This window comes from Carlito syrichta, unplaced genomic scaffold (genome assembly GCF_000164805.1).
Source record: "Carlito syrichta isolate Samal-C Ts95f unplaced genomic scaffold, Tarsius_syrichta-2.0.1 Scaffold287509, whole genome shotgun sequence".
NCBI lineage: Eukaryota > Metazoa > Chordata > Mammalia > Primates > Tarsiidae > Carlito > Carlito syrichta.
The window spans coordinates 318,044-330,221 of record NW_007231605.1 but is presented as its reverse complement, the minus strand read 5'-3'; the positions used below and the strand labels follow the sequence as shown (position 1 = coordinate 330,221).

At 40.3% G+C, this 12,178-nt stretch overlaps 1 protein-coding gene across 5 annotated transcripts in view; it reads left to right on the top strand.

The window, feature by feature from the left end:
• EIF4G3 (eukaryotic translation initiation factor 4 gamma 3) overlaps nt 1-12,178 on the top strand; it is a 181,505-nt gene that overhangs the window by 167,508 nt on the left and 1,819 nt on the right. For all 5 annotated transcript variants that reach the window (XM_021709853.1, XM_021709852.1, XM_021709851.1 and 2 more), the window contains 3 exons: nt 5,215-5,361; nt 6,653-6,734; nt 9,519-9,665. In XM_021709853.1, coding sequence (XP_021565528.1) covers nt 5,215-5,361; nt 6,653-6,734; nt 9,519-9,665 — 376 coding nt within the window. The remainder of the gene's footprint in view (nt 1-5,214; nt 5,362-6,652; nt 6,735-9,518; nt 9,666-12,178) is intronic.

Genomic DNA, 12,178 nt, shown 5'->3' with positions numbered 1-12,178 from the left:
TGGCTCACACCTGTAATCCCAGTACTTTGAGAGGTGGAGGTGAGAGGATTGCCTGAGCCCGGGGGTTCGAGACCAGCCTGGGCAACTTGGCAAGGCCTCAGCTGTACTGTAAATCAAAAAATTAGCCGGGTATAGTGGCATGCGCCTATAGTTCCAGCTACTTGGATGGCTGAGGTGGAACAGTTGCCTGAGCCCAGCAGGTCAAGACTACAGTGGCCATGAGCACTGCAGCCTGCTTGACAGAGTAAGACTCTGACTCAAAAAATAGGGCAACCCTATCTGGACCCCTCCCACTGTAGGAGCTTTTCTATCCTTTAATAAATTCCTACTTGAAAAAAAATAGTTTGAAAAAGTCAATAAACAAACAAAAGATTGCACCCTTCAATGAACAACATAAACAGTCTCTGGAAAGGGAGGGAATCTGTTCAGTTACCACATTCCAATATTTTAAATGTTCAGTTATCAACAAAAAAAGTATAAAGCTTCCAAAGAAACAGGAAAGTTTGACTCATTCACAGGAAAGATAAAGTAACTGACAGAAAACAAGAGCAAACCCAGACATTGGCCATAGTAGATAAAGACTTTAAATTAATTGTCTTAAATGTGCTCAGATAGCTGAAGGAAACCATGAACAAAGAACTAAAGGAAGTCAGGAGAATGATATATAAACAAATAGGGAATATCAAATAAAGAAATAAGAATTATAAAAAGAAATGACATAGAAACTCCAGAGTCAAAATGTTACTATAGCTAAAATGCAAAGTTAATTAGAAGGGTTCAACATCATATCTGATCAGCAGAAGAAAGAATCAGCAAGCTTGAAGATGGGACAGTTTAAAGTGTTCAGTCTGAGAAGCATAAAGAATCAAGAAAAATAGGCCAGGTGTGGTGGCTCACGCCTATAATCTCAGCAATTTTGGAGGCCAAGGCAAGAAGATTTGCTTGAGCCCAGGAACTTGAGATCAGTCTTGACAACATAGGGAGACCATGTCATAACAAAAAATATTTTAAAAATTAGCCAAGTGAGCCCAGGAGGTCAAGTCTGTGAGCATACCACTGCACTCCAGCCTGGGCAATAGAGTGAAACTCCAACTCAAAAAAAAATCAAGAAAAAGTAACAGAACCTAGGGAACATATGGGACACCATCAAGTACACCAATGTACTCATTATGGTGTCTCAGAGAAGAGAGACAGAATGGCAGCAAAATATTTGAAGAAATGATGGCCAAAAACTTCCCAAATGTGAGGAAAACATGAATCAACATATTCAGGAATCTCAACAAACTCCAAGCATAATAAACTCAAAGGGATCCGCACTTAAGGTAAATATAATAAACCTGTCAAAAGACAAAGAAAAAATTCTGGAGAGCAGCAGAGTCACTTCTCATGACTCCCTACATGCAAGGGATCCGCAATAAGATCAATAGCCAATTTCTCATTAGAAACTATGGGGGCAACAAGACAGTGGGATGATATATTTAAAGTGCTGAAAGAAAAAAGCATGTCAAATGAAGATTCTATATCTGGCAAAATTTCCTTTAAAAATGAAGGAGAGGCTTGGCTGGGTGCTCAGCCTATAGCAGTTTGGGAGGCCGAGGTGAGTGGATTGCCGAGCCCGCGGGTTTGAGACTAACCTGGGCAACTTAGTGAGACCTCGTCTCTACAATAAATCAAAAATTATCCGGGTATGGTAGCATGTACCTGTCGTTCTGGCTACTTGGAAGGCTGAGGGGAAAGGATCGCTGAAGGTCCAGTAGGTCAATGCTGGGGTGGCCGTGAGTGTGCCACTGCACTCCAGCCTGGACTACAAAGTGAGACTCCAACGCAAAAAAAAAAAAAGAAGGAGAAATTAAGATAGTCTCAGTGGGGCAGGATTGGCAGTAGTAGGATTCTGTGGGGGAGTAGGGGGAAACACTTCATCAACAAGGGTATCTGCATAATGAACATTTGTATACTTAACCCTGAATTGTACCCCACATCTTTAAATAAAAAAATTAATAATGAAAAAAGCTAAGTGAGTTTGTTACCAGTAGACCTACCCCACAAGAAATACTGTGGGGAGGCCAGGCGCAGTGGCTCAGCCTGTAATCCCAGCACTTTGGGAGGCCAAGGCGAGAGGATTGCCTCAGCCTGAGGGTTCGAGACCAGCCTGGACAACTTGGTGAGATCTCATCATCTCTACAATAAATCACAAAAAACTAGCCAGGCATGGTGGTGTGAGTCTGCAGTTCCGGCTACTTGGAAGGCTAAGACGGAAGGCTCACCTAAGCCCAACTGGTCGGGGCTGTGGTGGCTGTGAGTGTGCCACTGTACTCCAGCCTGGGTAACAAAGAGTTAGACTCCAACTCAAAAAAAAAAAAAAAAAAAGAAATGCTGAGGGGAGTCCTTTAGGCTAAAGGACACCAGACAGTAACTCAAAGCAATATGAACAAATATGTCTGGAAAAGGTAAGTACATAGGTTACTATAAAAGCTAGTGCTATTATGGTTTTGGTTTGTAACTCTCTTTTTGTTTCCTGTATGATTTGAAATACAAATTCATAAAATAATTACTAAAATTTATATTAATGGGCAGAACAATGTATAAAGATACAATTTATGTCAATAACAACAGAAAGCTATTTCCTCATATAATTACCATATGACTTAGCAATTCCACTTCTAGAGAAATGGAATGTCCAAGAGAGATGAAAACCTAGCACCCTGGTTTGAAGTCAAATAGACCTGTATTCATATTTTCAGTTTTCTACCACTTAATATGTGACTTTAAGCAAACAACTTTGCTTCACAAAGCCTCAGATTTCTCACCTATAAAATACTAATACTATCTACCTTGTAGAATTTTTGTGGGGATTACGTGAGATAATGTTTAAAAAGCACTGAGCTCAGAGAGACTGGATGTCATTGTTATTAATAAAAATGTGGCTGGGCACAGTGGCTCACACCTGTAATCCCAGCAATTTGTGAAGCCAAGGTGGAAGAATCACTTGAGCCCAGGACTTTGAAACCAGCCCAGGCAATATAGTAAGCTCTCATATCTACACACACACACACACACACACACACACACACACACACACACACACACACACACGCCAGCCAGGCTTGGTGGCATACACCTGTAGTCCCAGCTACTTGGGAGGCTGAGGTAGAAGGATCAATATAGTAAGCTCTCATATCTACCAAAACACACACACACACACACACACACACACACACACACACAGGTAGAAGGATCAATATAGTAAGCTCTCATATCTACACAAAACACACACACACACACACACACACACACACACACACAAATTAGCCAGGCTTGGTGGCATGTGCCTGTAGTCCCAGCTACTCGGGAGGCTGAGGTAGAAGGATCACCTGAGCTCAGGAGGATCATGCCACTGCACTGCAGTTTGGGAAACAGTGAGACCCTGTCTCAGAAAAATTAATTAATTAATAGTAAAATGAACTAATAATAATAAAAATATTTAGAGGGCAGTCAGAAAAATGAAATTCCTAGCTGGTTGTGGTAGTGCGCGTCTGTAGTCCCAGCTACTTGGAAGGCTGAGGCGGAAGAATCGCTGGAGCCCAGCAGGTCGAGACTGTGGTAGCTGAGAGCGGCCACTGCACTCCAGTCTGGGTGACAGAGTGAGACTCCAACTCAAAAAGAAATGAAAAGAAAAATGAAATTCCAAAAACTTGGCTTTCTACATTCTTGTTTTTTAGCTCCCTTCCGAAGTAGTTGGTTTGATGCCCTTTCTCTGGGAAGCCTGTAGTGTTCTGCAGGAGGTGGTAGTAAACTTATCTGTAAATTCAAGCCCAGTCTTCTGGGTTCTAGGAAGATTAGATCACTTGTACAGAAATATAGGGGTCCTGAGAACCAAATATTTCTCTCCAGTGATCAGCGTAAAGTTCACTACTGATTCCTTTGGCAGTGGTAAAGGCTTTCATGTTCAGATTTTTATGTTATATTTTATTAATGAACATTGCTTCTCATTTTCTTATTGTTGTTCATTGCTCTCGGACCTTGAATTATTTCTCTAAACTTGGAGTAAGGTAAATGAATATTCTAACACTTTGGGGCATTATAGTTAGTTTGGAGAATATTTCAAGGTTATAAAAATTGATAACTTTTTCTTAAATGAGATTATGGTCATCATGTTATACATTTTTGTGTGTGTTAGAGATCAGTGATGGTATATATAATTTATCAACACTGAGTTAGAAAAACTGTTTGCAATATTGAACCATGTTTCTAAAACCTTATAGGGAAATATCATTTAGAGATGCAGAGTGGTAGGAGACAAAGCAATCAGATGAAAAACACATAATCCAAGATAGTGGTTTTTACTTTGTGAATTGGGATAGAGTTAGGACTATACCAGAATCTTCCAGGGTATTAGGGAAAACCTTATGTGAATAATCTTTAATATTTCAGTCTTTGTGGTTTTTGAATAGTGAAACTGAATAAAGTATGACATACCAACATAACCTTATTGCCTTGTAACTAAAAAATTACCAGTAAGTTTGAGTGTAGATTTTTTTTTTTTAACTACCAAGTGTTAAACAGTTACAGCATCATTTTCTATACTAGGATTCACAATGGTCAGGAGGTATTTGAAGGAATTAACAAAGTCAAACTACAGAGTTTTGACAGCTGCTATGTGCTGATACTTAATATTAGACCATAGGTTATAGAAAGGGAGTTAAACTGTATCCTTGCTAGGGCTCCTATTCCACCTCAAAGCGCTATGTCCTAGCTAAGAGCAAGATTGAAGCTCAAAATGATGTTGAGGTAAGCACAACCCGAGGGATCATTTATAGGAGGTTTATTTTTTAAGATACTGAGTATGAGAAGTTGGAAATATATTCAGAAGAATAATGAGCTGACAGTCTTTTAAACATACAAGCATAAAAGCGTTTCTTTTGTTTTTAAGAAAGAAAAGCTTATTTAAAAGTAAATTAGAGCAAGAGAAGGAAGAAAGAAGAGTCACCTCCCCAAGGTAGGGGAGGGGGACAAAAGCCAGGAAGCATGGCGAGAGCCATAGCTCAAAGAGCATGTGGCCACACCAGACTCTAGCAAGGCAATGGCCCATAAAAAAGTTTCTACTGATCATTTTGGTCCCATGTAAAATAGAAGTTATAACCTATAACTTTGTTTTCCTCTAGGGATGATAATAGTATTTAATTTTATTAACATGTTTCACATTTTATATTTTAGAAGTTGGACTTCATAGAATCTGACAGTTCCTGTTCCTCTGAAGCACTTTCCAAGAAAGAACTCTCTGCTGAAGAGCTATATAAGCAACTTGAGAAACTCATTATTGAAGATAAAGCGAATGATGAACAGATTTTTGACTGGGTAGAGGTATAAAGACTGTTTTATCTTCCCTGATATCTCTGCAAGAAAGATTCTTGTGGGATCCTCATAATTCACATACCTGTCCTTTCGTTTCATGAGCTTTTAACCTTAATAAAACTAGTTTTTAAATGCCTTTTTATTAACCTGACATTGTGGCTCACGCCTGTAATCCCAGCACTTAGGGAGAGAGCGAGAGAATTACCTGAGTCCAGGGGTTTGAAACCAGCCTGGGCAACTTGGCAAGACCTCGTCTCTACAATAAATCAAAAAATTAGCCAGGTGTGGTGGTGTTCATGCTTGTAATCTCAGCACTTTGAGAGGAGGCCAGAAGTTTGAGATCAGTCTGGACAACATAGTAAGAACCCATATCTACAAAAAAAATTTAATAATTAACTGAATATGGTGGTTCACACCTGTAGCCCCAGCTACTTAGGACGCTGAGCCTGGAGGATCACTTGAGTCCAGGTTGAGGCTGCAGTAAGCTATGATATTGCCAGTACACTCCCGGCTGGATGACAGAGGGAGACCCTGTTTGTTTTTTGTTTTTTTTGAGTTGGAGTCTCACTCTGTTGCCCAGACTGGAGTGCAGTGGCCGTTCCCGGCCACCGCAGCCTCGACCTGCTGGGCTCTGGCGATCCTTCCGGAAGCCTCAGCCTTCCGAGTAGCCGGAATTACAGGCATGCGCTACCACGCCCGGCTGATTTTTTGATTTATTGTAGAGATGAGGTCTCGCTGCCCAGGCGGGTCTCGAACCTGCGGGCTCAGGCAATCCACTCACCTCAGCCTCCCAAAGGCGTGGGATTACAGGCTGAGCCACCGACCCCGGCTGAGACCCTGCTTTAAAAAGATGAAAAAGCAGTATTGTCACATGTAAGAATAGTTGCACACTGTTGAGAAAGTAGTCTTTAAAAATACACAGCAATTGTGGTGTAGTTCTTTTATATTTATAGGCTTGGATAGATCATCTTAATATGGGTTATTTATTGAGGAATGAAAATGTGTTCTTCAGCGGTTGTATGTCCAAATAGCATATAACACTCCATAATTGAATGTCCAGAGGATAGGCAGTGGTGAGCTCCCTGAAAACCAAATGCTTCTACTTAGAATATTTTCACATAGAACTAGCAGTAACCAAACTATTTTTCAATGAACCAGACATTTAATTTTACAAGAATGTCATTTAATTTTACAAGAATATCACTCCATCTACCCTTAGTGCCAGGTCAACCCTAGTTTGGGGAAATAATTTCTCTGGTGTGCAAGGTTATCTTTTAACAGTTCCATTTCTTTTTTTTAGGCTAATCTAGATGAAAGCCAGATGAGCTCACCTACATTCCTTAGAGCTTTAATGACTGCTGTTTGTAAAGCAGCTATTATAGGTAAGTGACATTTCTGAAGGCAACTCTTAACATCTGAAATTTCCATTATGTCAATAACTGACTAGATGGTCTGAATTTATATTGTCTTCAAAACTTGCCCTGTACAGTTCAGTTCTGTACAAGTGAATACCATTTCTGCCTATAATGCCTGGCTGTCTTAAGTATGGGGACAAACAGCTGCTGCAGAGAACCCTGATCTGAGCAGCTATTGCACGCTGTGTTCTTCAACAGAAAATTATTGCATGTTCCTTGTTTTTTTTTTCTTTCTTACTGTGTTCCATATAGCTTTTTCGTTACCTTTTTACCACCAACATTCAAGGATATTCGACATTCAAGTCCACCTCCTTCTCGTATTCAAGAACACAATGAATGTGTTGAATAATCTTAACATAATTATCAATGGAGGTCTACTCTCATCAAAAAAGTCATTGTATGTGGTGTGCAGTGATTTATGCATGTGAGGCTAGGTGGGAGTATCATTTGAAGTCAAGAAGTTGAGATCAATCTAGGCAACAAACTGATAACCCCCATCTCTACAAAAAATAAGAAAAATTACCTGGGTGTGATGGCATGCACCTGTAATCCTAGCTACTCTGGAGACTGAGGTGAGATGATCACTTGAGCCCAGGAGTTCAAGGCTGCAGTGAGCTATGATCACAGCACTACACTCTAGCCTGGGCAACAAAATGAGCCCACAACTCTTTAAAAAATAAGATTTTCGAATCTTTTTTTTTTTATGATGTGGGGTACAATTCTAGATTAGGTATACAAGTGAACATTGTAGTATAGGTAAAGTTTGGGCCTCCCTTTGGTCCCCATTTTGCCTGGTTTGAGATCAGGTACCTTTATTGATAGTGTGTCCCCACCCAAATTGAATAATTTTTTAATGTTTTTTAATGAGGTAAATTACAAGCTAAATAGAATGTCCTTCAGAAAATTTTTTAAAACAATTGTTACTGCAGCCTCGACTTCCTAGACTCAGACGATCCTTACAACTCACCCTCCTGAGTAGCTAGGACTACAGGCGGGCCAGCTAATTGTTTTTTATTTTTGTAGAGACAAGGTCTCGTTGTGTTGCCCAGATGAGTCTCAAACTCCTGGGCTCAAGCAGTCCTCTCACCTCAGCATCCCAAAGTTCTGGGATTACAGACACAGACCACACCCAGTCTATGTTTTAAAATTAAAGTTGGAAAGTATAAAAGCTGCTCTTATTTTTTAAATTGAAATGAGGTTTCACTATGATGTCCCAGGGTGGACTGGAACTCCTATATTCGCACAATCCTCCCACCTCAGCCCCTAAGCAAGTATATGGGATTATAGGCACAGACCATCACACCTGGCACAAATGCTGCTTTTAAAAACAAAATTAGGCCGGGCACAGTGGCTCAAGCCTGTAATCCCAGCACTTTGAGAGCCCGAGGTGAGGGGATTGCCTGAGCCCATGTGTTCGAGAACAGCCTGGGCAACTTGGCGAGACCTCGTCTCTACAATAAAACGAAAAATTTAGCCGGGCATAATGACACGTGCCTATAGTCCCAGCTACTTGGAAGGCTGAGGTGGAAGGATTGGCTGAGCCTAGGAGATTGACGCTACAGTGGCCATGAGTATGCCACTGCACTCCAGCCTGGAAGGCTGAGGCAGAAAAATCACCTGATTCCAGCAGTACGATGCTGTGGTAGCTGTGAACGTGCCACTGCACTCCAGTCTGGGCGATGGAATGAGACTCCAACTCAAAAAAAAAAAATTATCTCCCAGTGTTAACTTACAGACAGTATAAAACCTTGTGCTTCCTGGCACTTTCCTCAGCCCCTTTGTATCATGCCTTTCCCTCAGAGGGCCTCAATTAGGTATGTTATTTGCCACTGTCACATTTAATCTTTATCTTCCAAGTAGTGATAAATGGTTCCAATTACTTTACCTTTCTGAAAATATTTGTATTAACGGTCACTTTAATTTCCTTTTTTTAATGTTGCTGTTTTAAAGTACTCACTTGAATTTCTCATCTTTAAAATTATTTATATTATTTTTAGGCCGGGCGCAGTGGCTCATGCCTGTAATCCAAACACTTTGGCCAAGATGAGAGAATTGCCTGAGCCCAGGAGTTCTAGGCTAGCCTGGGCAACTTGGCAAGTCCTCGTCTCTACAATAAATCAAAAAATTGCCAGGCATGATGACACACACCTATAGTCCCAGCTACTTGGAAGGCTGAGGTGGAAGGATTGCCTGAGCCTAGGAGATTGATGCTGCAGTGGCCATGAATATGCCAGTGCACTCCAGCGTGAGTGACAGAGTGAGACTCTGACTCATAAATAATAATAATAAAATTATTTATATTTTTGATTGACAAATCATAATTGTATACATATACAGGATACAATATGATATTTTAATATATGCATACACTGTGAAATATTAAATTAAGCTAATTAATACATCTGTCTCATAGACTACCTTTTTATGGTAAGACATTTGATTTTTTTGCTTTTCTAGTTTGTCATAAAACCATTGTCACCATTTCATTACAATTCAAGATGAATTACTGAGTGAAGTACTCTTGAGGGAAATTAGCACTCAAAAATGCATCCTCCTTCATGTTTTTATGATTTCTGACAGAATATCTGATTTCAAATTTTAGAGCAGTTTGGATTTCAAAATCTTTACCTTGGACTTCCTTACTTTCTCTTCCCTTGCAGAGTCATATAGGTTCTGTCTATTCAGAAAATTGAAAATAGTTCTGTGTATTAATTTCTCAAATGTAATGCCTAGTTCTTCTGTTACCTCTAGCTGACTGTTCTACCTTCAGAGTGGACACCGCTGTTATCAAGCAGAGAGTGCCGATCTTACTCAAGTACCTAGACTCAGATACAGAGAAGGAACTGCAAGCACTTTATGCACTACAGGCATCAATAGTCAAACTTGATCAACCTGCCAGTAAGTTTACCTCATGTTACAGTCACCCCAACCAGTGGGTGAGCTTTCTCCAGTCTGTGACTTCAGAGGTGGTCTGGGGTTCAAAGAGTGGACAATAGAAGAATCACTAGTAACAAAAACGCAGATACCCAACAACTTTAATAAATCTGACCTTGTTATATTCTTGACTTGTTTGAGAAAATGGCAACAAGAAAGCTAGTTTATATTAGAGTTAGTCCTCACTTTAGGGCAGGCTTAATAAAACTTCCTGCAATAATAGAAATATATCTGTACCATCCAATATGGTAACCATGAACCACATGTGGTAGTTTTGTACTTAAATACGGCTATTATGTCCGAGAACTTAATTTTTCAGTATACTTAATTTTAATCTTAATAGCCACATGAGGCTGGTGGCTATTATATTGGGCAACACAGGTCTAGGGCATGAAAATGGTAAATGATCTTAAGGATGAATGTTCTTAAGAATCTTTAGCTGGCCGGGTGCAGTGGCTCATGCCTATAATCCCAGCACTTTGGGAGGCCGAGGTTAGAGGATTGCCTGAGCTCACGGGTTCAAGACTAGCCTGGGCAACTTGGCGAGACCTCATCTCTAAAATAAATTTTTAAAATAGCCAGGCACGGTGGTACGTGCCTGTAGACCTAGCTACTTAGAAGGCTGAGGTGGAAGGATCACCTGAGTCCAGCAGATCGAGGCTGCAGTGGCCGTGAGTGTGCCACTGCACTCCAGCCTGGGTGACAGAGTGAGACTCCAACTCAAAAAAAAAAAAGACTCTTTAGACACCCAACAAAGACCTGAAGTATTAGTATATCTAAGGGTTGTTATTAATTATTGACTAACCAGACAAATAAGATAAACTACATACTCAAGTCTTGGTGATTGTTTGTGTTATCGAATTTTGTTACATCTTGAAAATTCATTTGAAATTAGTGAAAATGGGTAGTATGTGGCTGTTTTAGAGAGAGGACTGAAGTAGTTCTTTGGCACTTCCTTAGCTTTTTAGCTTTTGCAAAATTTCCCTTCTTTCCTAGTGCTGCTTAATCCTTCTGGGAGATAAAGGAAAAAATTGAGACAAACTGTACTCATAGTATAGCTGAAAAGACCTCTAAATCTGAATTGAAGAATTTAACCTGATTTTGCTTTCTTTCTCTCAAGATCTTTCAAAGATCATAAAAGAAGAGAACACTGACTTTTCAAATTAACTGGTTAAATGGTCAGATGAAACTGATACTCTGTGCTCAGCCAACCAAATTAAAGTATCTCCCATAATTACCAGCTTCAGTAATCCCTAGAGAGATACTTAATTCTAGATTTACACCAACAGAATCCTGGCCACTTGCTTTCAGTTCCCCATAGACCAACCATAGTTTAGAGAATGAGAAGTGATTTCAATATTAGCCTGATTAATATAATTACAAAGATAAATTTAAAAAAATATATTTAGTAGCCAGGCTCGGTGGCTCAGCCTGTAATCCCGCACCTTTGGGAGGCTGAGGTGAGTGGATTGCCTGAGCCCGCGGGTTCGAGACCCACCTGGGCAACTTGGCGACCTCATCTCTACAATAAATCAAAAATCAGCCGGGCATGGGTAGCGCACACCTGTAGTTCCAGCTACTTGGAAGGCTGAGGCGGAAGGATCGCCGGAGCCCAGCAGGTTGAGTCTGCGGTGGCCGGGAGCAGCCACTGCACTCCAGTCTGGGCGACAGAGTGAGACTCCAACTCAAAAAATATATATATATTTAGTATGGCACATTCTAAATGTGAAGTTTATTAGCATTTACTGTTTATTCCATTGGCTTCTTCCATTAATATGAATAAGAGCTGAATATAAGTAAATTTTATACATACACACACGGGGCCTAATATCTCTACCAACTTTTCCTTTTATGAACAATAACATTAGCAAAGTTTCTACTGTGAAAGCATAGTGGAATTAAAATTACTCAGATAGTTTAGACATTTAACACATAAATCATAGCTGTAGTTTCACTGGATAAAACCCAGACAAGATAGCTTAGCTTATGTTTACCATGCGAATGAGAACTCTTTTTGTTTATTTATTTATTTTTTTTGAGACAGTGTCATGCTCTGTCATCCAGGCTGGAATGTAGTTGCACAGTTACAGCTTACTGTAGCACAATCACAGCTCACTGAAGCCTCAACCTCTGGGCTCAGGTGATCCACCTGCCTCAATTCCCCAAGTAGCTTGGATTACGGGCACATGCGACCACCACCACACCTGACTTTTTTCTTTTTTTGATATTGATTGAATCTTACTATGTTGCCTAGGCTGATCTCAAACTCCTGACCTGAAGTAATCTTCCCATGTTGGCCTCCTAAACTGCTGGGATTACATGTGTGAGCCACCATGCCTGGCCCTCTTCATTTTTAACATATAACATTAGAAGGGGCAAAAAGCATATCCTGCCTTTCTCCCAAAAGAATTTGTAAAAATAGGCCGGGCTCAGTGGCTCAGCCTGTAATCCCAGCACTTTGGGAGGCCAAGGTGAGT